Source organism: Phoenix dactylifera, chromosome 3 (assembly GCF_009389715.1).
Source record: "Phoenix dactylifera cultivar Barhee BC4 chromosome 3, palm_55x_up_171113_PBpolish2nd_filt_p, whole genome shotgun sequence".
NCBI classification, from domain to species: domain Eukaryota; kingdom Viridiplantae; phylum Streptophyta; class Magnoliopsida; order Arecales; family Arecaceae; genus Phoenix; species Phoenix dactylifera.
The window spans coordinates 22,915,437-22,943,031 of record NC_052394.1 but is presented as its reverse complement, the minus strand read 5'-3'; the positions used below and the strand labels follow the sequence as shown (position 1 = coordinate 22,943,031).

At 38.4% G+C, this 27,595-nt stretch overlaps 2 protein-coding genes and 1 pseudogene across 8 annotated transcripts; 2 read left to right on the top strand and 1 right to left on the bottom strand.

Moving 5' to 3' along the window:
• Nucleotides 1–278: 278 nt before the first annotated feature.
• Nucleotides 279–9,588, bottom strand: LOC103716481 (annotated as a pseudogene).
• Nucleotides 9,589–14,301: 4,713 nt separating this feature from the next.
• On the top strand, nt 14,302–14,830 carry LOC103716482 (flowering-promoting factor 1-like protein 3). Its single transcript, XM_008804493.4, has one exon. It carries the CDS (start codon nt 14,316–14,318, stop codon nt 14,694–14,696), a length of 381 nt encoding a protein of 126 aa, XP_008802715.1. The 5' UTR covers nt 14,302–14,315; the 3' UTR covers nt 14,697–14,830.
• Nucleotides 14,831–20,467: 5,637 nt separating this feature from the next.
• On the top strand, nt 20,468–27,593 carry LOC103716484 (serine/arginine-rich SC35-like splicing factor SCL30). Of its 7 annotated transcripts, none has more exons than XM_008804499.3 (10): nt 20,475–20,606; nt 22,093–22,245; nt 23,034–23,198; nt 23,376–23,453; nt 24,393–24,557; nt 24,666–24,706; nt 26,345–26,417; nt 26,512–26,685; nt 27,210–27,355; nt 27,444–27,593. In XM_008804499.3, exons 2-9 carry the CDS (start codon nt 22,226–22,228, stop codon nt 27,331–27,333), a joined length of 840 nt encoding a protein of 279 aa, XP_008802721.2. In that variant the 5' UTR covers nt 20,475–20,606; nt 22,093–22,225; the 3' UTR covers nt 27,334–27,355; nt 27,444–27,593. The 7 variants fall into 7 exon arrangements, with proteins under 7 accessions (XP_008802722.1, XP_008802723.1, XP_008802721.2 ...); XM_008804498.2 differs by having other exon boundaries at nt 27,210–27,359; XM_008804496.3 differs by having other exon boundaries at nt 26,512–26,694.
• The last annotated feature ends 2 nt before the right edge of the window (nt 27,594–27,595 follow it).

The window sequence follows — 27,595 nt, the reverse complement described above, 5'->3', positions numbered from 1 at the left end:
TGGAAATTATCCTTCCCATGCCTGAAAGGATCCTAGCGAAATCTTATTCCAATAAACAATAAACAGAATATAATAGCATCACGCTCTGAAAATCTGGAGAGAATGGAACCTAACATGTTGCATCCGAGCCTGCCTACGAAGGGCTGCCTTCTCATCCAGGTTGCCCTCATCAAACCTTTGGTCAGTGAAAATGCCTAGAAAAAGAAGACTCGTAGCACCTTGAAATCACCGCATCCCACAAAATACCAAGAAGAAATATGAACTAACACAACAAGGTATACAGAAAGATGAGGAACAAAGTTTGAGATATATTCTGCCTACCAGAACAGCATCAATTAACTGCATGCATAATCCAACACATCAAAACAAAGAACCTTTTCTCTCAACATTTTCTTTCATTGTCTGCTAAAGTACCGAAAGAAATTCAGAAATACTAAAAGATTGTTTTCATCTCCACGATAACATAGACTGATCTGAAAATTTCCTTCCTCTGAGCATGAGCAGTAAGAACATGCTGTTCATTCCTCAAAAGAAGGGAATGACTAGCATATTATAAGTATATGCTAAATACATGAGGCCTCACCTTTTTTCGCTTATGGGTCTTCCACTGCCTCATTATGTACCGAACGACCTCTGTCAGTGTAGCTTCCGGCCCTCCTTGAAGTTCCACAGTTCTGGGATGACATATCTACCACTGGGATTGTACTCATTCATCTCCAACAGTGCTGTGGTGACAACCTTGTAAACCTCATCACCCAGTTCCTCCTTCAAGGCTTGCAATTTCTCATCATCCTCCTGGATGACTTCCTGCAACACAACATAAATATCTTCATTATTTGATCAGGGATTCAGAATATTATTTAAGTGAGAGACAGGTTAAACAGAAGATTTCTTGCTCGGAAGTTAGTTCATACAAGAATTCAAGAAATCTAAGCAATCTAGCAGAGCTTCTTTTCAACATAACTTCGCACCACCAGTTCCTTATTTACCCTCGGTAGCATAGAGAAATAGAGTTCTGAACTTTCGGTCCAATTCAGAACACTACTGATTTTCAATTAGCAAATGCAAATATGCTTCACTTTCTAGTTTCTGAGATAAAATCCTTTACATTTTTCCATCCTCTTGGCATGCATGAACGCAATGCTACTATGAAAGTACAAAGCAATAAGCATATAGCCATATATGTGAACACTTCTGTACTGGTTACAAGCTAATCCCATACCTGAGGCTTTCCGTCAACAATTGTAACTTTAAAAGGGTGCCATTCCGGTTTCTCAGTTCATCCTGCCACTTAGAGCAGAGCATTGCAGCATTAACAGCTGCTTCATCTTTTGAGAATCTCTGATTGCAGGCAATTTTAAATGGTGTTTCATCCAGCTCGCCCATTCTCTTGATTCCAATCGAAGTGCGAGTACTCAACATTTCTTTCAAGCCCTGTGTCAGACATTACTTGAGTCAATCATCATATTCTAGAAGAAACCAGGAAATGAAAGATCACATATACTATTACGCAGATGTACAATTTATAGTATAATTTATAGGTAGTAATCTACAGGTAAAGATCCCATACACTTATCAACTCCTTACGAGCTTCCTGCAGCTCATCATTGCTCATACGCTCTTTGACCACTAATGTTTGGTTAAGAGCTTCCAAATCTTCCATTTCTTCAACCTTCTCCTTCAGTTGTTCACTCATCTCCTCCATCTTTTTCTTTACTTCCGAGTCTTCCTCGCTACCCATGTGCTTCATGACCTGTAGCTGCCCTCTCAACTGTTGTATTTCCAACTCAAGCTTTTGCTTCGCATCCAACTGCTTTTCCAGCTTGAGTATTTTTTTGAGAGCAGCCTCTTTCTCCCTCTGTGCAATTTCATCAGTCAGATGAAAGCTTCCAGTCCACTTTCTATATATCAATAGAGCATTCATTTCCTAATTGAGAGCATCAAGCTCACTGTAACAAACCTTCTGTTCTTCAACAAGCCTCAGCACATCTTCATCAGCTTTCTTCTGCTCCATACTAGCCAACTGAAGAGAACTATCCTTCATTGCATTCTGCAGAGAGAGCAAATAATTCAAATGAATATTTTCACCGATGAAAGTTGTGCTTTTGCTGCAGCGGCATTTTAGATAGAATAGCTTTTGTGATCTCCTTACGGGTTTTACATCGACACCCCTACCTTCTTAGATTAAAAATAGAAAAGCAACTACGACAAATGCATATGCAAGTTCTCCGACCTGCCTTGTATGATATATATGCATTGTACCACCTAGAATTTGTTAGCTTAATGCTATACCCCTGCCCCGACATGGCTATAAATCAAAGATTCAGGATCGCCAAATCGCATGCCACCTTTGAGGCATAAAGTACAGTGTGCTCTCTGGATCTATTCACAAGCTACTTGACATTTTTTGTCTCTTAAATAATTTTAAAGAAAAAGCCATGGAGCATTACGTTGTATTGTGAATGAAGATTTTGACACAATAGTTAACTAAAGGATAAGCCTGTAAGTAGTTCTATATAACTCTAAGGGGTAGTAATCTTAAAGGCAGATAAACCTCTTTTTGGTGCTCGACTAGTTTGGTAATCTTTAAGAATGAATGATATAGAATGAACTTGCTCACATGTGATGACCTGATTGTTACCTCAATGCTCATACCGTCCATAAAGGGGAGATCACAGGTTGGAGCCTTGAGTTCTGTATCTTCAAAATCTCACCCCAAGTAATTATAATACATGGGGGACTCCCCCAGATATTTATATAACAAGTAAGACTCTCTGGATAGCTCATTTCTATTCTAAAAATTAAAAATAATTATATGTATGATTATCTAATCATACAATGTGCAGAATAATCCTCCAACTGTGTGATCGCATAATGACTGCTGCATACTTACAGGCAATGCCAACACCACTCTCAAAATCAATCAGGAAAGCTGGCAAACTCTTCAACGGACAGTATTTTAAAAACCACATATTTTAAGTGTTTCATCTTAAATATTTTGTTTTTCTTCTCTGAAGGTGAACAGTAAACCGTCCAAGTGACATTTCCTTAAAATCATAGGGGCCTAAAACTTAAACTGGACTTACCAAGGTAACACAAGGTTTCAATCCACAATATTCTAAAAAGCAATAGCTTGACAGTGCAAGAGATGGCAGTGATCTGAAGTTACACTTACGGTTCAACCTGGTAATCATCCAGAATGACAAGCATATAATCATTAAAATGGTAATAATAAAAGAGAAGGGGATTGTACCTTTTGCTTCTCAACATCAAGCTTCCTTCTGTCGATTTCATTTTGAACAGCCAGCTTATCAAGTTGTTTGCGTCTCAGGTCTAGTTCTTTTCGCTTAGAATCCAACTCTGCCCACAGCTTTTCGTTATCTTCAAAGATCCTTCGTGAATGCTCACGAGAAATGCGCTGCATCTTTTGCATTTCTGAAACAACATGTATGCAACATAAAAACTGTTGTTCACAAAGACTGATACGAAACAAGGAAGAGACTATATAACCAAACATCAGGTCCAATAATACAAAGTATAACTGATATCTTATTTAGGAAAAAAAATAAATGCAGCATGCTGATAATCAATGTTCCGGCTTCCTCCATCCAGCTACTCAAAGGTGAAATCTACTTCATAACATATGTCTCGTAGGGAATCCAGCATAATGGAAAGGAAAGAAGGAATGCCTTGGGTCCTTTCCAAATGAAGAAGGTACCCAGGTCATTAGAGCAAGCGACCTGTTTCTACTGAACCAGGCTTTTATGGTACTAAATGAAATTCAAATGTTATTCATTACAGGAAATTTGCATAAAAATGACTTGCATTAGCTATGAGATTCCAGCATGATGAAACAGCTAAAGGCTTCCAAAGCAAGTGTCGGTCTAAAGGTATCCTTGCATGTCTTGAAATATTTATCCCTAGCATTGATCTCCAGGTATGTTTTCTCAAGTCTTGAGATATTTTCACCCTTCAGCACCCATAATTTCTTTAGAATTTTGCACTTTGTAATAAAAATCATCTAGAAACCTATGAAACCTTCCATCCATTAAGACATAAACTGCTATGTACTTTTAAAAGAAGAACTTTTTATTAGGACTGCTAATTGAAACAGACAAATTACAGCACATGAGGAAAGTTTTCGAGATAAAAGGAACATAGTAAAGTGTAAATAACCCAATCACACACTTCATTTAAGCACGTAGTAACTTGTCCCTGTCCTCCATCATCCTATCAAGGGACAGAGTAGTTTCATTGTATTTGCATTCAAGTTCTTGAAGGTGTTTGTTTTTGACCTCGATTTGGCTTGCTAAGTTAGCTACAAGTTTGTCTGTCTTGCGAGTTTCTTCTGTTGTAAGGTCATTGACAGTTTTCAGGTCTCCATTCTTCCGCAAATGATCCCCAATTGGGCCAGTTGAGTTGTAATCAACTGCACGAGCAACCCAGCCAATAAATCTCTGTCCCTCGGTGTCTTCTTTCGTTCCAGTCCCTTTTACCAAGCGTTGAGCATCAAAGGAATTTTCAAATGCCATCGCATCTTTGAACCAGTCCAGTCTTTGTTGAAGTCAACAATAGCATTTCCAGTGTGACCTCTAAAGTTCCACAAAGGATGGACCTTCAGTGGATTAAATCTGGAGAGATGTTCCTTCAGCTTGTTCCACTTTCACCTACATACCGTCCATTTTTATACTCAGTTGGAACATTCACTAGAATGCCCATCCAAGGCCAAACAAACTGGTCTTCATCTTTTGGTTTAAATGGATGGTGTGTACAATCATCATTGCATCGACGAACTTGAAGCCTCAGCAAAGTCATTCTTCAAGTACCTTGCAAGGGCCCGGTGGTCTGCCTTGACCTTTGCCGTCCGGTTAGAAGCACCCACTCCATTGGCATGCTGAAGAAGATCTTTATAGTTGTAGTCCTGCTTCTTTTTGCCTGCACAGAAAGGGCATTTGTATGTGCTGTCGGTATTTTTTACCTTTAGCTTCCCATCCTTTAAGTACAGGTAAAATTTCTCCTCATAGTCATCTATCTCTGATTCACTTATCTCTGATTCTTCTTCTGAACGGTAATCCATTGGTGAATAACTGGAGCAATAAGGAGAAGACATAAAGATGAAAGATATAAATATTCTAAGCAGAATCATGTCATAAAATGTTAAAGAGGCACAGATGCAATCATGGCACTCACAAAAATGCAGATGTTTGAAAGATTCAGCAATACACAATTCACTTGAATTTCTGCAGCCTGAGACATGCCAAATATGAAAATTACTTTCATTTGTTCACAAATTTTATCTTAAATACAGAAAAGATTACATCTACATGATCAAGCATCAAATCCTAAAATTATCATCACGAGAAGCATTAAATCCTAAATTATCATCACGAGAAGCTCAACATGTAAGAACGTGCTAAAGCATAGCCATGCAGCGTTCATGTACTTGTTGAAAAGAAAGACATCACTTGAAAAGATATGCAACCCTTAGAAACAACTCTCAAAGACAGAAAAATCTCACATACACAAGGACATCTGACCTGATAACACAGACATGGAAGTAATTGTTTGTTGCACTTTTATGAGAATGACTTGCTAAAAGCAAGATATCAGGAATAAGGGATATCCATACAAATTATATTAATAACACCAACAAAATTTAGATAAAAGATTTTTTTAAAGATGCTTGTTGGCTTTGTTGCGGTACAAATGCATGGAATATGGCATCTTGATCACCACAAAGAGTTCATCTTTCATAATGCAGTTTTTTGCCCACTAACATTTTCCCCAACTCATCCTCTCTGCCTCCAATTACAAGGATTCCAATTAGCCTGTCAAAAAACACATTTTCTGAAACAACTGGTGCAGAATCCTTAGTACATCTATCTGTCTACAGCTCGAATAGCTTCAACTGAAAGCTCAAAGCTGAACTAGAAATTATTTTACATATGCAAGAGACCTTATTCTATATCCTTAATCTTGACAGCCTTACATATCACATGCACTCCTCTCACATGTAAGTAGACATTGAATACGCATTCGGCATAAACATTAGAGCAAACACATTTCTACTACGCTGTGTGTAAACCAGCTTTCAATATTCTTTTGATCATCAAATAAATTTCACTCATTTTATTCCCCCGTACATATTGTTTTCAAATATGCGCACCAGATTCACCATCTCGGTATCAGACCCTTACTTGTGCCATCCTATTACACTGTCGGTATGCTGGTATGGTATCCAATTCGGCGTATCAAGTGTCAGTACATAACCCATACCGCATACCAGTTTGGTACCTGTACATCAGAACACCCAATACAATGGGTATGACAACCTGGTGCACCACGTTGTGGCATGTTCCAAGGTTTTCATCGCGGTCGATACATTTGTTTGCATCGGTATTGGGCACCTCCTAATACTATATATGCAAAATTCTTACCCCTACTATCTTGCCAATGTAAACGATAAAATCCGATATATCTACAATATGATTATTCATATCAGCCAATATTTTCAATCACATTTTACTTCTTAATAGGAAGTTTTTCATTAATAAATATTAAAATAAGTACTTAATATAGTTCTCAATCCAGATTTAGTATATTGGCCAAGATTTTGATATCTCGGTCCGAAAAATCAGCCGAGATCCTGAAAATCTTGGTTCCTTCAAATTTTCCCAATTTACCATGTCGGCCAAGATGAATCAAGATCTCGGTTCATCTCAATCTCGATCACTGACTGAGATAACTAATATATTGAGCTTTAAAAACCTTGCATGTTACCAATCCGGTGTCAGTCTTCATGACCTGAAATTGATGCCTAGTTAATAAACATTTACACCAAAATTTGTTTCAAGTCTACAAAATATCTCTAGCTGATCTGAATTCCTACCATGCTAAAAGAATATCTAAAATTATATCAAATCTTAAAGATCAATTATCAAATGTATTTAAGCTTCCTATAGTGGGAAGAGAAAAATCCAGGGAACAGAGAAATATTAGAACATTGTTACCAATATCTAGACATGAAATGTCCTGGAATTCAACTCCTATAGAAAGAGATAGCGGGCATATAACAATGCAATTTATTTGCCTTCCAAAAATCTCACTAGAAAATGGGAAATTGCGTAATGAGAACAAACAAATTGACCTCATAAAATGCTTTTTTCCTTATGAGAAGTATTTAATGCTTCTCTAACTAAAAGCTGATTGTCTTTACATGAAACTGAGAGCAACCTTGCACTAAAAATTGAGAGTAAACTCTAGATGCGATTAAGAATATCTAAACTCCCAATTACTAACAGTTAGGGTGTTTATGTTGCAAGAATGCTTATGAGTAGCCAAACATTCAAAATTAGCTTTGCTTAGCAGTAACTGCAATTCCTTCTAGTCCACCATTCTTCTTGTTCACCTTAAGTCCAATATAGATGAGCCACATGCAAGGTATCAGTGTTTTAAAAGACAGTTCCAAATGAGAGTGGTCAAGAGACAGATAGTGCATGTGCAGTATGTGGGCGCATATCCAGATACATATGAGGTTACTTTTTTTTAAAATTATTTAAAGATAAATAAATATATATAGTAAATAAAAGAACAGTAATAGAAACATTTTTTAGATGGTTGATAGCATTATTATAACAATAATAACTAACAATTAGTACTTATTACTTTGTATGTAATACCAAATAGCAATAACTATAAGTAACATTCAATATTATTAATACTCGTACCAAGCTCACTTGAAGCACACATCAAACGCAACCATCAGCTTAAACCTACATCATGTTCATGGGCCACATAAAAATGGGTTATATATATATATACATATATATATTTATGTGTGACTCCTGAATATTGAAAGGCTCATAATGGAGCCATACAATACTAAGCTCGCACATGCAGCCATACATTACTACGTAAGCTAAATATATGGCCACATAATGCTAAGAGGATCATTTTTCAGTCCACAAGCAGTATCACTGCTTTATATTAACTGCATATAGATAATGTGGTGTGATCAGAACCACATACACATATGCAAGCACATATACAGCTAGATGCACTGCATTTTAAAACAATGCAAGATATATTTAACTTGACTTGCAACTTTTAACCTTCCAATTGCAAGCAACATAACAAATTTTTCATCAAATTTTTTCATGCAAATGTTCATATGTAACATACCATTTTCAATCCAAAGTTGCATAATTGCTGCTTAATGAATCAAAATTAGGGGAGAAAATGGAGATAATATTTTGTCTGAATCTGCTTCTATATCTGAAACTATCCGGATATGGATAGAAATTTCATCATCTGACAAATATCCGTATCTATATCCATATCCATCAAAGAAAAAAGGATACAAATATGTATAACAACTATCCGATCCATATCCAAATGTCTTTTTTTCTTTGCAACCTATTTAGTCTTATATAGCTCTAGTAAACTGTTAAAGGAAAAAAAATGACCAAAACAACATGTCTTTTAACTTAATTTACTTTCTATACAATGATGATTTGGTAGTTCATAAAGTCTAACTACCTGATCTATATCTCCACTTATATCCATATTGTCGATATCAACTTGTATCCATTATTTAAAACAACTACAAATATAAATCTTAACATCTAATTAATATCAATATATTTGTATCCAAATACACCAAATTAAGATGAATATCGATATGGATGTGTGAATCTCCGATATGTATCCAGTTCATTTTTAGTCCTAATCAGCATGCAGTAGCTAAATTGAAATAGTAGATATTATGCTTATAGCATTCAAATAGATGCTCTGAAATGGATAAATAGCCATGACCCGTTTGCCTTTCTCCAACATTTCATTATGGCAACAAAAAGATAAACATATAAGGAAAAATTTTGGTCTCTAGAGTTCAGGTTGATCAAAAGACATGGACTAAGTAAAAATGTGGCATTATACAAGATTGATTGGAACCAGAGTTTAAGATATGCTCAAAACCTCTCTGTCTCTCTCTCTCTCTCGCTCTCGCTCTCTCCCTCCCTCCCTCCATGTGTATACATTTTCTGGATCATTTTCTTCTTGGTTAATTCTTAGATAGCAGACTCATCTAAAAAATCGGCACAAACAAAACCACCGATCACATCTACGTAAACGACACTGAGATCATGGAATCGCCTTTCTAGAGGGCGATTTCAAGGTCGGTATCAGCTACGAATCCATTCAATCGTCTCTAAAATAAACCGCTCACGAATCAAAACCAATACAAACAAAGCACGATCATACGAGATTACGAGAGGAAAAAAAAACGAAAACCCTCACCAGAATGAATCACGCAAACCCAGAGTTACGCACTGTATGAGGACTGGCAGCTAAAATAGATAACTACAAATCGAAAAAAATACGAACCCTATCTGGAAGCACTGAGAGAAAGAGAGGGAGAGAGAGAAACAAAAAATGGAGGAGAAGGGTTTACCAGAGAGCGGTCGCCTCCAGAGAAGAGGACCGAGAGCGATCGAGGCCGGGAATGATAATGGACGAAAGTAGGAAGCACTAAGCGGAGTGTAAATTTTGGGAGCAGGGAGCCGTTTATATGGAGAGACCGGAACCGAGACGAGCCAATCACGTTTTTTGCTGGGAAAGGCCGCCGGTTACCGTCCGTTCCGGCGCGCGATTTTCACTGCGATACACGGTTGATTCTGAGATTCGTGTTTCGCATCACATGATTGATTTGCGAACCAAGTGGCGGTCGTGGGACTCCGACCGAATCTCAAATTCCACAGTATGACACGCTAAAGGCCACGATGAAAACTTAAATTTCGTTTTACGATTCGCGTGGGTTCCATTTTCTCGGACGCAAGGCCAATTTAGCGTGATATACGCCGACGGGTTTGATCATAAAATGGCTTCCGTGGCCTTAATCCGGGCGCTCTACTATTAACGTTTATAGCGTAGCCCAAATGGCTGGCTCCGCTCTTTTCGGGCCCCAAATGTGTGCACATTGAGTAGGAGGATAGAGCTTTAAAAGAAAAATCCCTTGAGCTACCTCCTTGATCTCCTCAAATATTTGCGTTGTTGCATAATATTCTATACCTGTTTTCATGTGTGGAAACTGGAAAGTAGATGCAAAACATTTAATTCAAACATCAATGCTTCTGTTTGTTATTCCCTGGGGAAAAGCCGGGCTTTGAAGTGAGATTTGGCACAGGAATTCCCATAATGATGTTTCGAAAACACGCGTGCAGAGAGAGTGAGAAAGCAAGTACTATCACAACAACATCCTTGTGTTATGATACCAACAATTGATTCAAGGTTCCGAGGCTATTCGGTGGAAGCAATTCCTCCTGCCTATAATGCAAGAAAATAGGGGGCGCGAAAAGGCATTAATTGCCTCTGATATTAATTGCGCACCCCCACCCCTCCGGGCCGGCAGATTTCCAGTCAAATTTGAATTCAATCCCAAGTTGCCTTAACAGGCTGCGAGCCTGCGATGGACTGAGCCAGCGGCCCTTACTACTGGCTGGACCAGTTCCTGCGCTGGAGTAAAGGAGCCGGTCCAAGGGCCCGTTTCCAGCCTAATTTAGCCCATTGTGACAATGGCCGAAGAGCCGCGAGGCCCACGACGGGATTCAAGGAACCGAACTCCACGTTGTCGGCTCGACCGACAACGGACTTGGCACCCGTGGCCCGCTCGTCCCCGGGGTCTCAAACCCTCTGCTATTCCCGATTGGCAGGAACCTTTGTAGCAATTTTTGATGAAGCTACGTACCAAACTGATTGGCCGAAAATCTGTAGGTACTTTAGCTACCTTTTGATTGGGAATAAGAGAAAGGGTGGTATAATTGAGCTTGGCAAGGTCGATATCACTTTTATGTAGATGAGGAAAAAGGAGGAAAATATCATCCGAGTGTTCTCTAATCCAACCGAGACCACCTATATTAAAGGCAGATCTATAATGGATAATATTATGTATGCCACTTTTTCAGAAAATCTGACATTGATGGAGTGGTATGCAAGCTTGACTTCATGAAGGCTTTTGATAGAGTTAGCCCAAAATGCCTGATCAAGCTTCTTTTCTGTAGAAAGTTTATGCCTAGATGGATCCCCTCGATAAAGAAAATTCTTCTCTCAAGCAAAGTTGCAATTAATGTCAATGGTCAAATTGCATATTGGATTTTTGATAGAGGAGGGTGTTAGCAATATATCACCTAAATAGACAAATAAATTTATAATTACAATTAATAGAAAATCTTAAAATAAATTATATATATTTATATATTATTCGGCATCAAAATAAATTTATTTTAGCGCAAATGAAAACTATTCTAACACAAAAGAAATCTATTCATGTAATAGATTTGAATTATAAAAATTATGAATGCAATAGATTTACTAATATTAAATTTAAAATAAAAGTAAGAAAAAATAGCTTGATTGAGAGCAGATCGAAGCACGTAAACACTGTTCCAAAGAAGTATTTGCCCCCACGTACGGGTCTCCTAGCAATCCTTCTTAGAGATACGACGACCTTAAAACTTCTTCTTCGGTACGTCTCGAAAGCAGCCAAAACAAATTCGATCGGACTTGCAGATCCAGCAAAGAACGAAATAAAAAAGAATAAAACAAACTTTGTTGAATAAAGGTGCAAAAATAAAAATCGAAAAGTGGCTCATGGAGTTCAAAAATTGGGTTAGAATTTTGAGGTTGTAGGGTTTCTTTTTGAAATGTTTACGAAGGGGTCGGTTCTGATTTTTCTTAGGTGGGACCAGGGCCGGCCCGAGCCCTAGGCGACCGAGGCGGTCGCCTAAGGCCCCGGGCCAATGGAAGGCTCTCGGGAGGCTGATCAAAATGAAGCAAAGGCTCCATATGAAACGGGAACATGAGCTGGCTACGAATCTTCCCCCTTGATGGAAGGGAGGAGGAGAGTTTCCTGGCCTGCAGAGGGGCAATTTGGGAAGTTGGGGATAGCAGTTTTGTTTTGGGTGGAGAGAAAGAGAGAGGAGGGATTTGGTTGGCTTCATTCACGTCTGAAGCCACTCATCTTTCATCCCTTCTCTTTTTTGGTTTTGGTCTTGGTTTTCCTTCCCTCACGTTATTCCTGATCCAGTTGGGCCATCAGCAAGAAAGATAGGGGGATTGGAGATGGACTTCTTGGAGGGTAGAGAAAGAAAAGTTGAATGGCTGCTGTGCCGTGATGTTGCAGTGGCTGCTTAGGTACTCACTGTCTTGTTACGCAACACGGCTACATTTTCCCATAATACCCCTACATTTTCTTATAGAGAGGTTCCTTTCTGGACAAATTTTTTCCTTTACCTTGACCATGAAGTGCCATAGGATAACCTTTTCCTACTCTGCTCTTGCTTGATATGGTAAACATTACTGTCAAGCATTATCTCAGTTATTTAATCAGTTTTATGAGCTCTTTCTTAAGTATAATTACTTTTCTGTACTTTCATTCAAAAATTATATTAAGCTAAAAAGATTTTTTATCTGTCTTTGTTGCATACATGCATTTTTGTTGAAATAATGTACTTGATGGCTATCTATTTTCATATCTTTTTTCTAAATATTTTATACTTATTAAAAAAATTTATTATTAAAAAAAGATCTCATTCACTGAATCCGTCTTAGGTCTCCAATATATTGGGCCGCCCCTGGGTGGGGCCTCTACATTATAAGCATTATTTTTGTATTCAGTAGAGATTTTACTCTTGAGCCTATGCTGCTCTTCAATTCTAATGGAGTTCAAAACTTGATCTATGCAGTTACGACATGTCCCTATTGATGAGATATTTACAAAGAGCAAAGATACAGAACCTTGGAAACAATTCCTTAGTGCAGTAAATCCAAAAACAGTAATTTGATGGAAAGTATTGCAGTTAAATTCTGTCATATGTTGGTGACCAAGCAAGATTCAGATATCAGGATTCAGTAACTCATCTGCACAATGTATTGCATCAATGACATATAAAACATGTTTACTAAAGAATTGAGGTTAATAAATATATTTTGAAAGTTGGAAGTTCCTAAATATAAAGATACAACAAATAAACTTATTCATGATTGTCATTTCTACGCTTGCGAATTGTGGCTAGGGGTGACACTGGGTTGAAACATAGTGCTTAGAAGAGTCATTAGTCTAGAAGCCAACTTGTTTAATAAACAAATCATTGGATTTTATCTGTAACCCATAACAAAAAGGTTGGGTTGGGTGAAGTCTAAGATGACATAGTTATCAGGTTGACATGTTTAACCTATACATTAGTCTGATACATGTAACTCAAGAACTGCCATTCTAGATCGTGATGGCTCATTCTAAATTATGGTTAATAGATTTTGAAAATCGAGTCAAAAAATTGTTTTTTTTTGTATTTTTACCGTATCAAATAAAGGGGTAAAAAAAAAAGTGGTTAAAGGCAGAGAAGAAATGGAGATAAGAAGGGTTCTTGCACGTGTCAGTTGATAGGTCTTTGCGTGAGAGTACGGTAAGGTCCCTTTTTAATGTCCCTCGAGGAGCAGTGGAACTGTAACGCCGGATCTCCTCTGCTTGGCGGACGAGTCAACCACAGTAATTGATTTAACTAGAGATTGAACACGTGCAAAAGAGGGCAAACCGCTGCTACTTGACATTCGCGGATTACTGCAAAAGCGTGGTGCCTATGAGGCCACACATATTTATTGAGAAGCAAATTGTGTAGTTGACTGAGTTGCTTCATATGAAGTTCATTATTTTGAAAATTTTATTTGAAGAAAGAGTGATATAGTGTTGGATTCTTTATCTATTTTATTGTTTTCGAATTTTGTTGACTGCATTCATGCTTGTAAAGTATGAACGGCATTTTGTAGGCCAGCTTCACGTCCGTCATGTGTGAGCGGCCGATTTACTAAAAAAAAAAAAAAAAAAAAAAAAAAAAAAAAAAAAAAAAAAAAAAAAAAAAAAAAAGTATGAACGGCCGTTAGAAAAAAAAAGAAAAAGAAAAATCGAGCCCGGCCCCGCGCAACCAACAGGGCGGGACTAACGAACAGTCATCTCACACCTGACAATGGCCGGCCCGGCCCAAACCCATCACGTGTGCCAGCGAATTGTACGCCGCATTGCACCGTGTCGTCGTCTCTTGAAATCAATAGTACTGCTGCAGGGTGTCTCGCACGAAACGCACCACCTCTTCGCGAAACGTGGCAATGGAGCTTTCTTTTTTTCTGGTTGCCATGCCTAAGAATCCTGTCAAAATCAGTTTTCTCCAATGGTAGGTCACCACGTGTACATCATCTCGGGAAGGGGACCTATAAATCCACCCCGCCCTCCCACCCCACGAAGACGAGGGAAGCGGAGGCGATCGATGTCGGGGGTGTGGGTGTTCAGGAACGGGGTCGCGCGGCGGATAGAGAACCCCACGAGGGAGAGCCTCGAGAGCGCCACCGCCTCGGCCGGCGGCGGCGGAGGTGGGAGGAGGAGCGAGCTGGTGTACGTGCCCACGGGGGAGGTGGTGGGTTCGCATGAGGAGCTGGAGCGCCGGCTGGGGGAGCTGGGGTGGGTGCCGTACCTCGCGGGGCGGCCGGAGCTTATCCAGTACCACCGGGGCGCTGCCTCGCCGGACCTCATCTCCCTTCCCCGCCGGTTCGCCGACCTCCGGTCCATCCACATGTACGACATCGCCGTCAAGAACCGCTCGTTCTTCCTGGTCCGGGACCGTCCGTCGACGAGGGCCACGGTGAATTGATCTCCCCGTGCCTAACCTTCCAGAGTTTTCTTTAATTTCTTTTCTTTTATTTCTTCGGCGAGTTTTTGATTATTTAATGATTTTCTTTATATTGCTTTTGAATCATGGAATGGACACTTTTAATATCATTCTCATCCTTGCATTTCGATCTGGTTCCTAGCGGATAAGTGGTCTTGGAGCTAACTCACTCCCTATCAATACGTTGGTGGGAGTTCATCCGTATAATAATTATTTTATTAAGGATATAAAAATTTCTGCTTATTAAGTACAAAGTTATGATTATGAGGACTTGCATTCTAAGCTAAGTATTTTCTTCTCTAGAATAGAAAACATGAGAAACAAACCAACCACTAAGTTTTACGTCACACCTTATTCAAAGAAAATATAGTTATTATATGATTAAGAAAATTGGTCCCTTAGTTAGAAACTCTTTAACAACATGGACAAGGAAATCATGATCTTCGACAGCAATTTAATTTTCTTTACCAATAGCAAGGGACAAGAGAAGGGGAATCACAATCCTTTGGTAGTGATTTAGTTTCTTTTTTAATATGCATGTTAGGTTGGTTAAAGAAAAAACAAGTGGTAGGCTTGTGAGATCGTAAATTTGATAGGAGCCCGCCGGACTGCATGACAAAATTAAATGGAGCTGAGTAGTTACGGGTCTTTGTGTTTGCACGTTTTTTCTGCAAAATAAAATGTTCTTAGGATAAAATGCTACTGTACTAATCCAGAAAAAATATTTAAAGAGATGACTCCCACTAATTTTGCTTCATTTAACGGCACGCTTCACGATGCCAATTCAGAAGGGGCAACGACATTACACCACACCAGCTGACTGGTTTTTTGTGTTTTTTTTTGGGTTCCTCAAGCATTTTTTTTATTCTTTGTCTTAGCCATCATTAGAAGTGGAATTTAAGATTTTGAATCCAGCAACATATATGACACGGTCTAAATCCAAGGCAACACTCTTAGTTTTTTCGTTTGTGACATTTTCTAAGGAATAGGATTTTCTTCCTGAAAGAAAAATGATTTTTCTTTTACTTTTATGCTAATAATAAAAGGAGCATGGTCCATGATCCATTTGGTTCTTACAGCTTGCAGTATTTTGGTTGCCTGTTGGCCCTCGCCCCCTTTTACCAATTTTATTTGATATAATTAATGACTATATTATCTAATTAAAAATCTACATGCACATTAATTTAGATGCCCAAGCCTACGTGTCACCCCCCTTTGTCTCCATCGAAAATTGTCTGGCACTAAAAGTATTTTTTAATAAAAATATAAAATATATATATATATATATATACATATATATGGAGAGAGAGAGAGAGAGAGCGTGCGGGCAATGGATTACCTGAATTACACATGGTATTATAGATGTTGAAGTTTTAATTTGGAAAAAAAATAAATAAACTAATTTTATCATCTAAATTTTAGTTAGTTTAAATGCTTTTAAAACACCTTTTATCAGAGCCTCTTCCGAAGAGTTAAAGAAAATATTGATTTCTGAATAGATATAGTATTTCAGAAACATCACGTATTTTTGGAATTGTCTCATCTCCTCGGTCACTCGAATAATGTCTATAAATAGACTCTAAGTCTAGCGCTTTGTGACATATCCAAACACATTATTTCCAATCCCTTTTTCTCTGATACTCTATCCCTCATAGCGCTGCTTCCAAGATCAAGAAATTGCTTTTGTAAAATTCTTTTTTTCTAATTTTCTATTTTCTCTTTTCTTTTTGGGAATCAGAAGAAAGTTGAGTTGACGGATTGTTGTACCTTAGGGACGAGATTGAAGTAAACCTGTATGTAGGAAAATGATTCATATTCTTAAGGCAGTATACATCGTACGCATCGATTCAAGTAAGATCTTTTCAATCTTCTAAACTTATTTTACTAGACTATTCTTTTATAAACACTATTCTAAAATAATAAAAACAGCAACATAACAATTTCTAGGCTATATTTTTCTAACAATAAACTCATAATTTTTGGAAGATCTTTATGTGAGAATCTAAGTTGAGCTCGGATCTGAGACGTCCGATGCAGGTTACCCTATGCATGAATCGGAGAGGATCCGTACTCATCTAAATTTTCCTTTTGCAACTATATTATACATATTTCCGATCCATCTTAGCACTTCCCCGTCTTCTTTCTAGATTTGTCATGTAACAGTAGATTTTATTCCACGATTATGTAGTGATTTCAACCCTAACTCTCACCACTTGGCCGATACTGTACCAAGGTGATTCAGACAATTGTAGTCACTTCTTGGGATATGGTTATATAGATCTAGTACGATCCTTGGCCTTAGGATTTTCTTTTTAATGATGCAAAATTGTTGCAGGTGTTGGTGGCTGACCCATTTGATTCGCTACTACGTTCTTTTCAGGATTTTACTATGATATGTAAAAGTTCTCTTTCCCAGTTGATCAACTAACTTAGTTTGTGAATGTGATGGGTTGGGTTTGAAATTTGATTGGTCATTCTACATGCAAGAAGGTATCTTTTTTTGAATTAGCGTCTTTCCTCTACTTAATTAAATACTTTATAGTATCCAGGGACCCGGGGAATGGGTTGCAGAGGTTAATATTCTTGGTATGGTCAAGCAACCCGATCTTGTCAAATTAGTGGGTTATTGTGCTTAAGATGATGAGATGGGGATACAAAGGCTCCTAGTGACTATCCAACCTACGTTATAACCCATGGTGGCTATCAAATTATAAGTTATAGCCCATGATTGTTATCAAATTCCATGTTATAGCCCATGGTGGCTATCTAACACACATTATAGCCTGTGGTGTCTATCCAAATCCCACGTTATAGCCCATGGTTGCTTTCTATGTGTCAGTATGATGCTATAATGAGGTCAGTCGAAATTATATCTTATCCGTCAGATTTACCAGTTATTCTTGTCAGATTAATTATCACATATACAATATATTTTTTTTCGAATTTAAGATATTTTTATTCATATAATCACGTTCTCAACATTTGATATGTATAATAACCACATAAATATATTTGTATTGGAAATCATATAAAAGCACATCAGTCTTATGCCAAATCGATACAAAGCTCACGGTGCAAATCCAGTGATACATACCAATAAACATGTGTGTGTATATATATATGGTGATTCAAGTATAGAGATTCGTACCTTTATCTAAGATTAACTAACACAATAATCACTGATCTGCTTCAGGGTCAACGAGTTGGGGTGTAGAGTGTACCGATTAAAATTTTCTTGCACAGATGACTCTCCCTCTATAGAATAAAACTTGATTATTAAAATAAAATCAAACAATGGACTAGTAATCTAGATCGCCTACCCACTTCTACTAAGGGTCCATCACCCGGTCCCCCGAGTCTCCTTCACCACCTACCTGGTTCAACTAAAAAGAGGCACCAAGAGAGAGAAAAAGAGGAAGAAGAAAGAGAGAAAATTTAGAGAGAGGGAGAGAGAAGAAGAGAGATAATCTCTCTCTCTCTCTCCTCTCTTCACGAACAACCCACCCCTTTCTCTCTTCCTTATCGCAATCCAAGAGGGCGGCAGCCATAGTGGCTTGCCCCCCACTTGATGGTGGCCATGATGGCCGCAACCTCGGCCAACCAGCAGCCGACGACGACAAAATAGGGAGGATGAAGAAGAAGATAATATAGGGACTGTCCTGTTTCGTGCGTTCCACCAGCTCGTTGGCCCCAAATCAAGTAGTGGTGATGGCCATGGAGCCGGAAAACTAAGAGAAAGAAGAAGCTTGACCCATTATACCTGTCCAGCGAAGTTCCGGCGGCGTTTCCGGTGAGGAATCAATGAGGAGATTCAGAGAAGAACCTTTGGATTTGTGGCTATACCTCGAGAGATTAGTGATGGAATTTAATAGAGGAGGAGGAGGATTAAATAGATGAAGCCCCCAAATTCTAGATGAACTTGAATGGCCTTCGATCTTACCGAAATCAGAAGAGGAAGAAGACTTCGAGTTTGGAGTCTTCTTCTCCTTCTTCTGCTCCAATAGGGTATGCTCTGGCTAATGGGTCTATTCTTCTCGCACCGGTCCATTAGCACAAGTAAATTGAGCTGGGTTGTTACGGGTCAGGCTGGGCCTGGCCCCTCTGGCCGGCCCACAAGCCCAAAATCTGAGTTATGACATTCTGAACCTTGTTTGTATTTTATTTGTTATTTGAGTAACATAGCCATGATGCAGAACCCAGCTCATGACAATGTGTTTGCATTACTTCTCGGTTGGATTGAATTCGTGCAAGAAATCTCACCGGAATTCCCATGCGGTTATCAGAATCTATCCACCAAGCGGCTTTCTTATCGAGTTAGAAGCATGCAATGGATACCGGATTGGATCGTTTGATTGAATTCACCAGGTTTCAATACTATGCATGTGGTGGTTGTTTAATCCAGCAATCGAGAAACTATGAATCCAGTATTGGTAGTGTTTTGTTTAACACATTACATGAAGCTGTATCTGGCCCTGGTTGAGGCCGTTGAACCACTACAGACCGGCTGAATTCCATGTATGCTTGACCAAGTTTTTCGTTCTTCTTCTTATTTTTATGGTAAAAGGGGGGCAAGACTTGGTACTTCAGGAATACGTACATAAGGGACTATACACTGAGCTTGCAGAAGCCAATACACATGCATCGCTCACCATGCAAGATGTCAGCGCTGGTGGATGGGGACAGCCAACACCACAAGGTTTTGAAAAGGGGCTCACCTTCTCTTTCACAAATCCATCATTGGATCATCCACTTATTATTTTGAGATCTATACAAACAGATGAATGATAAAGTTTGGAGTGCTTTGAAATCTATACTATTAGTAATCCAACAATGGATTCATGCAAAGGAAGAGGAAAGATACAACCCGGCTCCCAAAGCCACCCTTCGGATGCCAAGACGGGCACCATCGAACACACACTCAGTTCCTGCGACACCGAAGTCCAAATGCAGAAATCTCTAGCTTGCTAGAGTATCCACAGCAAGGCTCGACGAGCATCCATTAGATCTTGTGCAGTGTTCCCAGCCGGCCCAAGTGAGTCTAGCGGCCGACCATGAGGCCTAAGGGATTTAACCTACCCTGCCAAGGGAGTCGGAGCTACGAGAGAAGACGTGACGATTGTAAAGGAAGTAACATTGCCACCACCCACAGCCTTCAGATTAGCAAACCCAAACCAAAACACTCCATGCTCTTCTTCTTTCAGGGATCAGGGATCAGATTTTCAACCTGTGCACCAGGGCACCATCATACCATTAGACTTTTAACATGGGTCCCACTTACCCCTGTCTATAAGTAGGGATGCAATTGAGCCAAGAAACAAGCTTGGTTTGAAATTAACTCCGGCTTGAATATGAATGTTGAGAGCAAACTTGTTTTGTTTATCGTCATTTCAACTTTGAATCGAGATTAATTTCGAGTCAAGCTAAACATGAGACTAATTGATTAAATTAAATATTCTAAATCATGCTGGAAAGTATAAATCAAATTAAGCTTCAATCCTTCAAACTCGGCTCAAATCTGGATTAATATTTAATAAAATTTAAATTTAGACAAACACTCTAGCTTGAAATAATTTAAACATTGTGGATTGCTGGACTTCAAATCTAACAATTCCCGGGTCTATCTTTAGCTCAATTTGCAGAGCCCATATTGCCGGTTCGAGCCCATAGCCTCAATCCGGCCTGGTTTCCCCAACCTAAGCCCGAACCGAGCCGCTCGGATGGTTTGAACACCCCTATTTATGCGACCCCAAGGGCCCTCTCGGCCGTTCCAAAAGATCGAAAATTTTTTGGGGGCAGGAGCGGACGAGCCCAACCCCTTTTCTTGCTGCCTTCTATCTCACCACCTTCGATTTTCTTCCAATCTAGGGTCCGCACTGCACGCTTTTCCTCCAGGTATGAGCTCTTCTTCGATCGCTTCTATGGATTATGATCCGCAAACGATCGGTGGTAACCCTAATTTCAACCGTGCCTAGCATTCCGATTTCTCTTTCTCAGATGCGATTTAGGGTTTCTTGTTTCTATTTCCAAATCAGGTTATGAGCTCTCTGGGTGTATTTAATGTTCGTGAATGTTTATATGCGTATTGTTTCTTCATTCATATTTCTGATGCTGGGTTTCTTGGCGATTTCTTTGATTATGCCTGGATTTTTTCGAATCAACGTTAGATTTATATTTGGTATATACATGCAGTGAATCTTTTCCTAGAACGTTAAAGAAATCTACGTTTCTGGAATTTCATCTTAAGATCTATAATACAACCCTAGATCTGAGATAACTCTGGGTTTCCATTAAGTCTCAGTGAACTTGATGTAACCTACCATCCATATTGGCGATTCCTCTGCTCATTGATGCGATAAAACCAACAAAAGGAGAGACCGTTGATAGAAAGAAACTTCAAAGTGTTTTCTTGCGCAAGAATCAGACGTGAGTACTGTTGACGCGCCTTTTAAACCCTTAGAGCTGCCCTAACTTACAAGTTGAAGCCTTCTAATTCCTCACCGGAAGATATCTTCTAAAGTTAATTCGAAAGAATGAAGAAAAGGGGAAAATCTCATAAATATGATTTCAGTTTAAGAACTGGAATTTTATAAGGGCCTGCCACTGCCAAGCGTAGTGGCTGATCCCCATTGAAGAGATAAACAGCCGTGTTTGTCCTGATTCACCCAGCATCTTGTTCTTTTGGCATGCTGAATTCTGTCTCCTTAGTTATGAGTTGCGGGCCTTAATGCGATAGCCGCTCCCCCTTAAAAATATGGTAGGACGCTTGAAATAGTTTAATGCTTAAAGCTGTCAAAAGCATAAGCAATTAATATAAGCTTTAATGCCAAGGTTTTTTTTTAAGAAAAAAATCTGATGCACCTGTTTTTTTTTTTTTTTAAAACTTAACTTCAATGTTTCTTCCTAACAAAAATAAAACCACTCAAACTCAATTCAGGGCCCTTTCATGCCCAAAAGTCCTTCTGTTGAATCTTGTCGTGTGATCCTCTATCTTGATCAAATCAAATGTCTTGTCTAATGAATTTTTATAGTCTCATGAGCTGTGAATTGATAAATGTTGCTTTAATAGACATGGAAGATCATATAATCTTTCAAAAAAGATCCAGACTATTGCATCACTTGAGCATGTAACTAGATATGGAAGATACATGACCATTCAGATTGAGATATGATCATGTAATGAAAATCCATTGAATCCTAACAAGGAATTACCATGGTTTGGGGTTTCCATTGGTCTGTAGATACCTGACAGAAACATGATTTTAGTTCCTGATTCAACAATTTTCATATTCCAATCCAAACATTAGGATTATATATCTAACCCCAAACTGTAGTCCATCTAGTCTATTCATTATTTTGGAACCGGTATTCTAAAATGCAGTTCATGGTGCCATCTATGCGCCTGCATGTCTGGAGGCCTCTTGGTGACTGCACTACATTGGGGCTTGTGTGCATAATAAGCTGTCAGGCACCTATGTAGGTCCAAGCAGCTTGTTGATGCAGCCTGAGCATGTATGCATTGTGATGGCAAATGGTAAGTCACTTGAAGAAGATTGACTTTTGAACATCTTTTTGAAAATTGGTAGTTTAAATATCACATGTTTTGTTTGTTAACTAGGTATTTTAAACTTAGTTATAAGCCATACATCCGCGTCGCTTGTTTTTTGGTTATTCAGCATTTGATAATTCATAATTTTGTTTGTTGCATTAGTTTACTCGAAATTTGAGCATGGATTGAACAAAAGTACTATTTTTTTCTAAGATTAGTATCTCATGCTATATCAAAATAAACTCAATTTTTTTGTGGTTGTGGCCTACGAAATATACAACCATGATCTGATTGGTTAGGTATATCTTCATTTTTTTTCTCTCTATAAGTTGACTCAGGCTTGGATAAAAAATCATTCAGAGTTGGGGGAAAAATCTATTTAGCTCTCTGGGTGCATGCCATTTTACCTATCAGATCGTTATTTTACACTTGCACTGCCTTTCAAACAATGCTTAATATCCAAGAAAACTTATAGTCGATTGCATTTAAAGTGTCCGATAATGCACAAGTCTTCTTTGAAAACAAAATAATTGGATGATGAGATGCCTCAGGCTCCTCTGAAGTTCTTGGTACGTATCACAGACCATGTACAAATTCATCTTCCTGTTGATCCCTGTTGTTTCTAGATATAGGAAATTAAAGACACGTTATAGGTGGTTCTTCCATCTTTTGTCTTACTTTGTATTCTAAGATTTAAACTGCATTAGTTCCATTTGCTGTCCTTGGTTATCAATGTGTGATTCAAGATAAAATTTTGGTATGTCTTAGTATAGTTGCTCTATCATGAGGAGGTATAGTCCAGCCTACTATAGTCCTCCAAGGAGGGGATATACTGGAAGGGGAAGAAGCCCACCAAGAAGGGGATATAGTGGGTACAGTGGCCGCAAGGAGCAGAACAACAGGAGTCTTTTGGTCCGCAACATTCCCCTAAATTGCAGGTAATGATTTCTTGCTTTGGATATGATACTATGATAGTGAATTTTGTGTATTTAATTTTTGGTTAACTATGTTAGTTGAGGGAAATATATTACTATTCTGGAGTCTATACTTGAGTGATTTATTTATGGAGTAATTTTATGTAGCCTTTTCCTTTTGTCTTCATCTTTGGTTTGCAGACCGGAAGACCTTCGTGCTGCATTTGAAAGATTTGGTCCAGTAAGGGATGTTTACTTGCCAAAGGACTATTATACTGGGTGAGCGTTTGTATATTAAATCAGTTCTTCTTGTGATTGCATAATCTTATTTCACTTGTTTTCCCGTTTGTGACATGGCCTGCAGATTTGTACTGCCATTTTCCTGTTCATTCTTCAACCGTTATTATTTTGGATGGTAAATAATTGAAAGCTGCTTTGAGGTTTCATAAAGGCCAAAAATATATTCAGTAACACTTACAAGGGTCAATCAGTTTGACCACTTAGTTTCCTTACATTTTTAATTACTTTCCCTTTGACTATTGATTGATTGATTTCTTTAAGTATGTAGAAAGATCTTTTTTCCTTTTCCTTTTTTGGTAGAGGAATGCTTCTTTTGTAATAATATCATCCGCCTCTCTTTTGCTTTCAACATGAATTATTTTTTGAACTGGTTCTCAGGGGTATATTGGTTGAAGTAAATACAAGCCTTGCATTTGTTGAAGACACACTGTTTAGCATTGTCTAACCTTTTCATTGGGTTGAGGGGTTGAGTCTTGTTCAAATGAAGAAGTTCCTCCTGTTTGGAGAGATTTTAATTCCAAGTCAAATTTAGTTTGGGGAAGACAAGATGGAATGCTGATCTTTGGAAGTGGGTTGCATGAGAAGATAATTGGAAGCAATGTTGATTACATTCGTGTTGAAGATTTTGAAGTAAATGCATTATATGAAGTTTCTGTACATAGTCATTATAGAAGAAACATCGGAAACTAGTGCCTGGACTGCTAACCACTTTTTGTGACACTTGAGTGCCCTTTTGATGGAAGTGCTATTAAGTCATTGTCTGTGCTCCATCAAGAACTATAGAAGGCATATTAAGTGATTTCATTGTGACGGTAAACTTAGCAGACACATGTGGATTTTCAACCTTTTCCTAGTTGTTTGGTTTGTTAATGATGCATTTTCCTTATTTGAATATGTATTTTATTATGTCCAATGCAGGATGCCCCGAGGATTTGGATTTGTGGAGTTTGTTGACCCTTATGATGCATCAGAAGCCCAGTATCACATGAACCGACAAATATTTGGTGGTAGGGAGATAACTGTAGTTCTTGCTGCAGAATCGAGGAAAAGGCCTGAAGACATGCGTAATAGAGCTAGGCCTAGGTATTTAATGACCTTTTTCATCTGACTGATTTTGCTTGATAATTCTAAAATTGGTCATGATATTTTGTCTTTAGATTGTGCTTACTTGTGAGCAAATCTTTTGTACAGAGGGCTTTCTGGTCATGATAGTCGCCGTTCTTCTTATTATGGTAATCCCTTGTTTCATTATTATTATGTAAATTTCTCATGGACCTGCAGTTTGGAAGTGATGAATATTGTCATCAGTGCTTGTGCATGTTTATCCATTTTGTCATATTCTTATTTATAGATAACAGCAAAGCTCATCCGGAATCTGTGGTTTAAATTTAATAAGATTCATGATAAAGAAATGGAAGCAACTGAATTGTTATATCAAGAATATTCATTTTATGATTTCCTTTAATATTTACTAAACAAGCAAAGTTGATTTTCTCAGAAAATGTGCATTGAAATTTCTATTTTTATTTTGACCCACTGAAGTTATTTTGCATCTAGATACAATGTGAGATTTCTTAAAATAAAATTCCAATGTTAGATGTTAGTATCTCTTAAAGATATCAATTTTTTATATATTTCTGATCATTCATTTCTCATTGGTTAAATTCATTATCATATTTCCTTTTGAGAGAAAGGGAGAAGGACCCACATATTATAATTACCTAGATCTAAGTACTTGGGGATGCGCCACTGAAGATTTGAACCTAGAAGGCTGGAACTTTTGCTTCTTTAATGGAGGGTGTGACTGCCTAGGGGCTCGATACACAAATTCATAATAATAATTCTTTTAGAGACTATTTAATGTGCTTGTTTGATTTTTGCTCATTTGTGCTGATTCTTTGTTCAAACAAGTTTCTGTTTGCCTGTTTGAAGACATTATGGTAGGCAGTATGTGGTCATGGGATCATCTTGCTTGATGGATGCAGATGAACCAGGCCTAAGCCAATGATCTTAAGTATTTTATTTTCAATACGGTGGTTCTGATGACCCAATTCTAATCAATGTAAAATTTGGCAAGTGGGCCACTCCATTCGTCTGATGCATCCGATGCTTGTTCAGTTCCCCTTCCTCTGATGCTCCCTTTGTACCTTTTGTGCTTTATTATTTGATAGGCAAGTAAATAAATTTTTACTCTGTACCTCCGCAATTATGAATCTATGTAAGTTGTTTTCCCCCTTTTTTGCCCCAACTGTATACTTAATTTGGAGTGGGCCAGGCTTGTAGTCCCACTGTGAAAAATGATGATGCACGCCTCTTTGCCTGACTTTTATCCAAATTAGTATCATGCGTCATGCTGCAAGATGCTGCTGTCAACTGTTTGTTAATAGGAGAACTTTGCTAGGGTGAATTTCTTTCAAAATAATTTTTAAATTTATGATTTTTCCATAAGTTGACAAGCGTATAATTCTAAATTAAAGACTCATGCCTTGCATATGGCCTGATATGAATGCACTTTTTCTGAGTTTTAAGTTGGCATTGCTGTTTGCATCCTAGCATCAAAGTGCACAATTTTGTATTTATAAAGTACTTCCAAGTATATGATTGATGTCTTTTGCTGTTGCGTGTCCATGTCATAGCTAGATGGTCATAAACAATATTTCCGTTCTTTCTAAATCATGAATATTTGGTTGGTTGTTTACTCTCTATATGGTGGTCTTTGTTTGGGAATTTAGTACGATATAGTATTTACTTCGGTGTTAAATCGTAGTAATCTAATTCTCTACAAGTTGCATGCACACTTTGTTTGGTAAGCAACATGCATCTAATCTCCTACTGGGAATTTTGTTTTTTTTGCATGATGAATGTAATAGGGCGCTCCCGCTCTCGTTCGGTGTCTCGTTCACGCTCTCCTCGCCACTCGTATAGGGTTAGACAGCGGTCACGGTAGGTGATGCAAGATGAAATTTGATATGAGGAAGCAAATTATTGACCCAATAGACAAGCAGCTCTTTGATGTCCCCTCTTCTTTCATCAACAGATCATACTCACCTGCCCCGAGATACCGAGGTGACCACTCTGTTTCCCCAAGGAGAAGGCAGTCAGGTCATACAAGATCCCCAAGGGAGAATCCACCACAATGTGATGAGGATCGAAATCGGAGATTGCACTCTCCAAGTCAGAATGATGCTCATCATAATCAAGCTGACAACAGGTGTGACGAGTAAGTTGAATCCTACATTTGTAAGTGTCTTTATTTGTTAATTATTTAGAAGATAGTCTTACAAATCTTGATCATGTTTACAACTTGGTGCCGACTGTTCCATTTATTACAAAAATAATTGGAATAGAGTTAATTAGTGATTTCATTTTAGTGATTCTTATAGAGTTCATCGAAGTTCATATCATGTAGTGAACTGATGATTTTAAATATCAGATGTGCCCATTAGTGTTTAGAGCAACTGTATTTGGCATATGCAGTCAAGGCAATCCAATCATCTGCTGTAAGCTATGAGTTTAACAAGAGAGGGAGGGAGAGAGACGGAGAGGCCCCTTAGGTGCTGGCATTTGGTCTACACTATTATAGGGCAGTTTTGTGTCTCGTTAAATAAAACTAGCTGCTAAATGAACAGTATAGTTTTTTCTTCCCGCTTCCTCCTTTCACCTGATGCCATCTTGTTTTTTTTAATTATATAGGGGAACTGATGGATTTGTGGTCTTATTGTGATGCATTTGCAGAAGGGATTCATTTGATGCTGAGGAGGGATCACGTTCCCGTTGGAGATCACCAAGACAAACCTCAGGTTCACCTCCTGGATCACGTTCGAGGTCTGCTGATTCATCCCCTAGGCGCAACAGTTGATGAGGAGTTACTGGAACTCTGGGCAAGTATGATTTTTTTTGTTTTTGTTTGCTATTAGAGTTTTATGCATCTGAATGACTATAATTTGCCTTGTTTGCTGTATCTTGCAGTTCTTGGGTTGCTGTTTCTCATTTTACCTTTTTGGATGTCATGATATACGTTTCTAGGACTGTTTGTTAGGGTTTTATTTTCATGGACAAATGCTTCTGTGGCTGTAACTTATAAGCAGGATGTTATGGAAGATATGCTTTCATGTCTCTCC

What these genes read in the sequence shown, in the direction of transcription:
- LOC103716482 (XM_008804493.4), top strand. Translation starts at nt 14,316, where the DNA reads ATGTCGGGGGTGTGGGTGTTCAGGAACGGGGTCGCGCGGCGGATAGAG.
- LOC103716484 (XM_008804496.3), top strand. Translation starts at nt 22,226, where the DNA reads ATGCATTGTGATGGCAAATG. An exon ending in ATGCATTGTGATGGCAAATG is followed by an intron (nt 22,246 to 23,033) that starts GTAAGTCACTTG and finishes GTCTTAGTATAG; the next exon opens with TTGCTCTATCATGAGGAGGT. An exon ending in AACATTCCCCTAAATTGCAG is followed by an intron (nt 23,199 to 23,375) that starts GTAATGATTTCT and finishes TTTGGTTTGCAG; the next exon opens with ACCGGAAGACCTTCGTGCTG.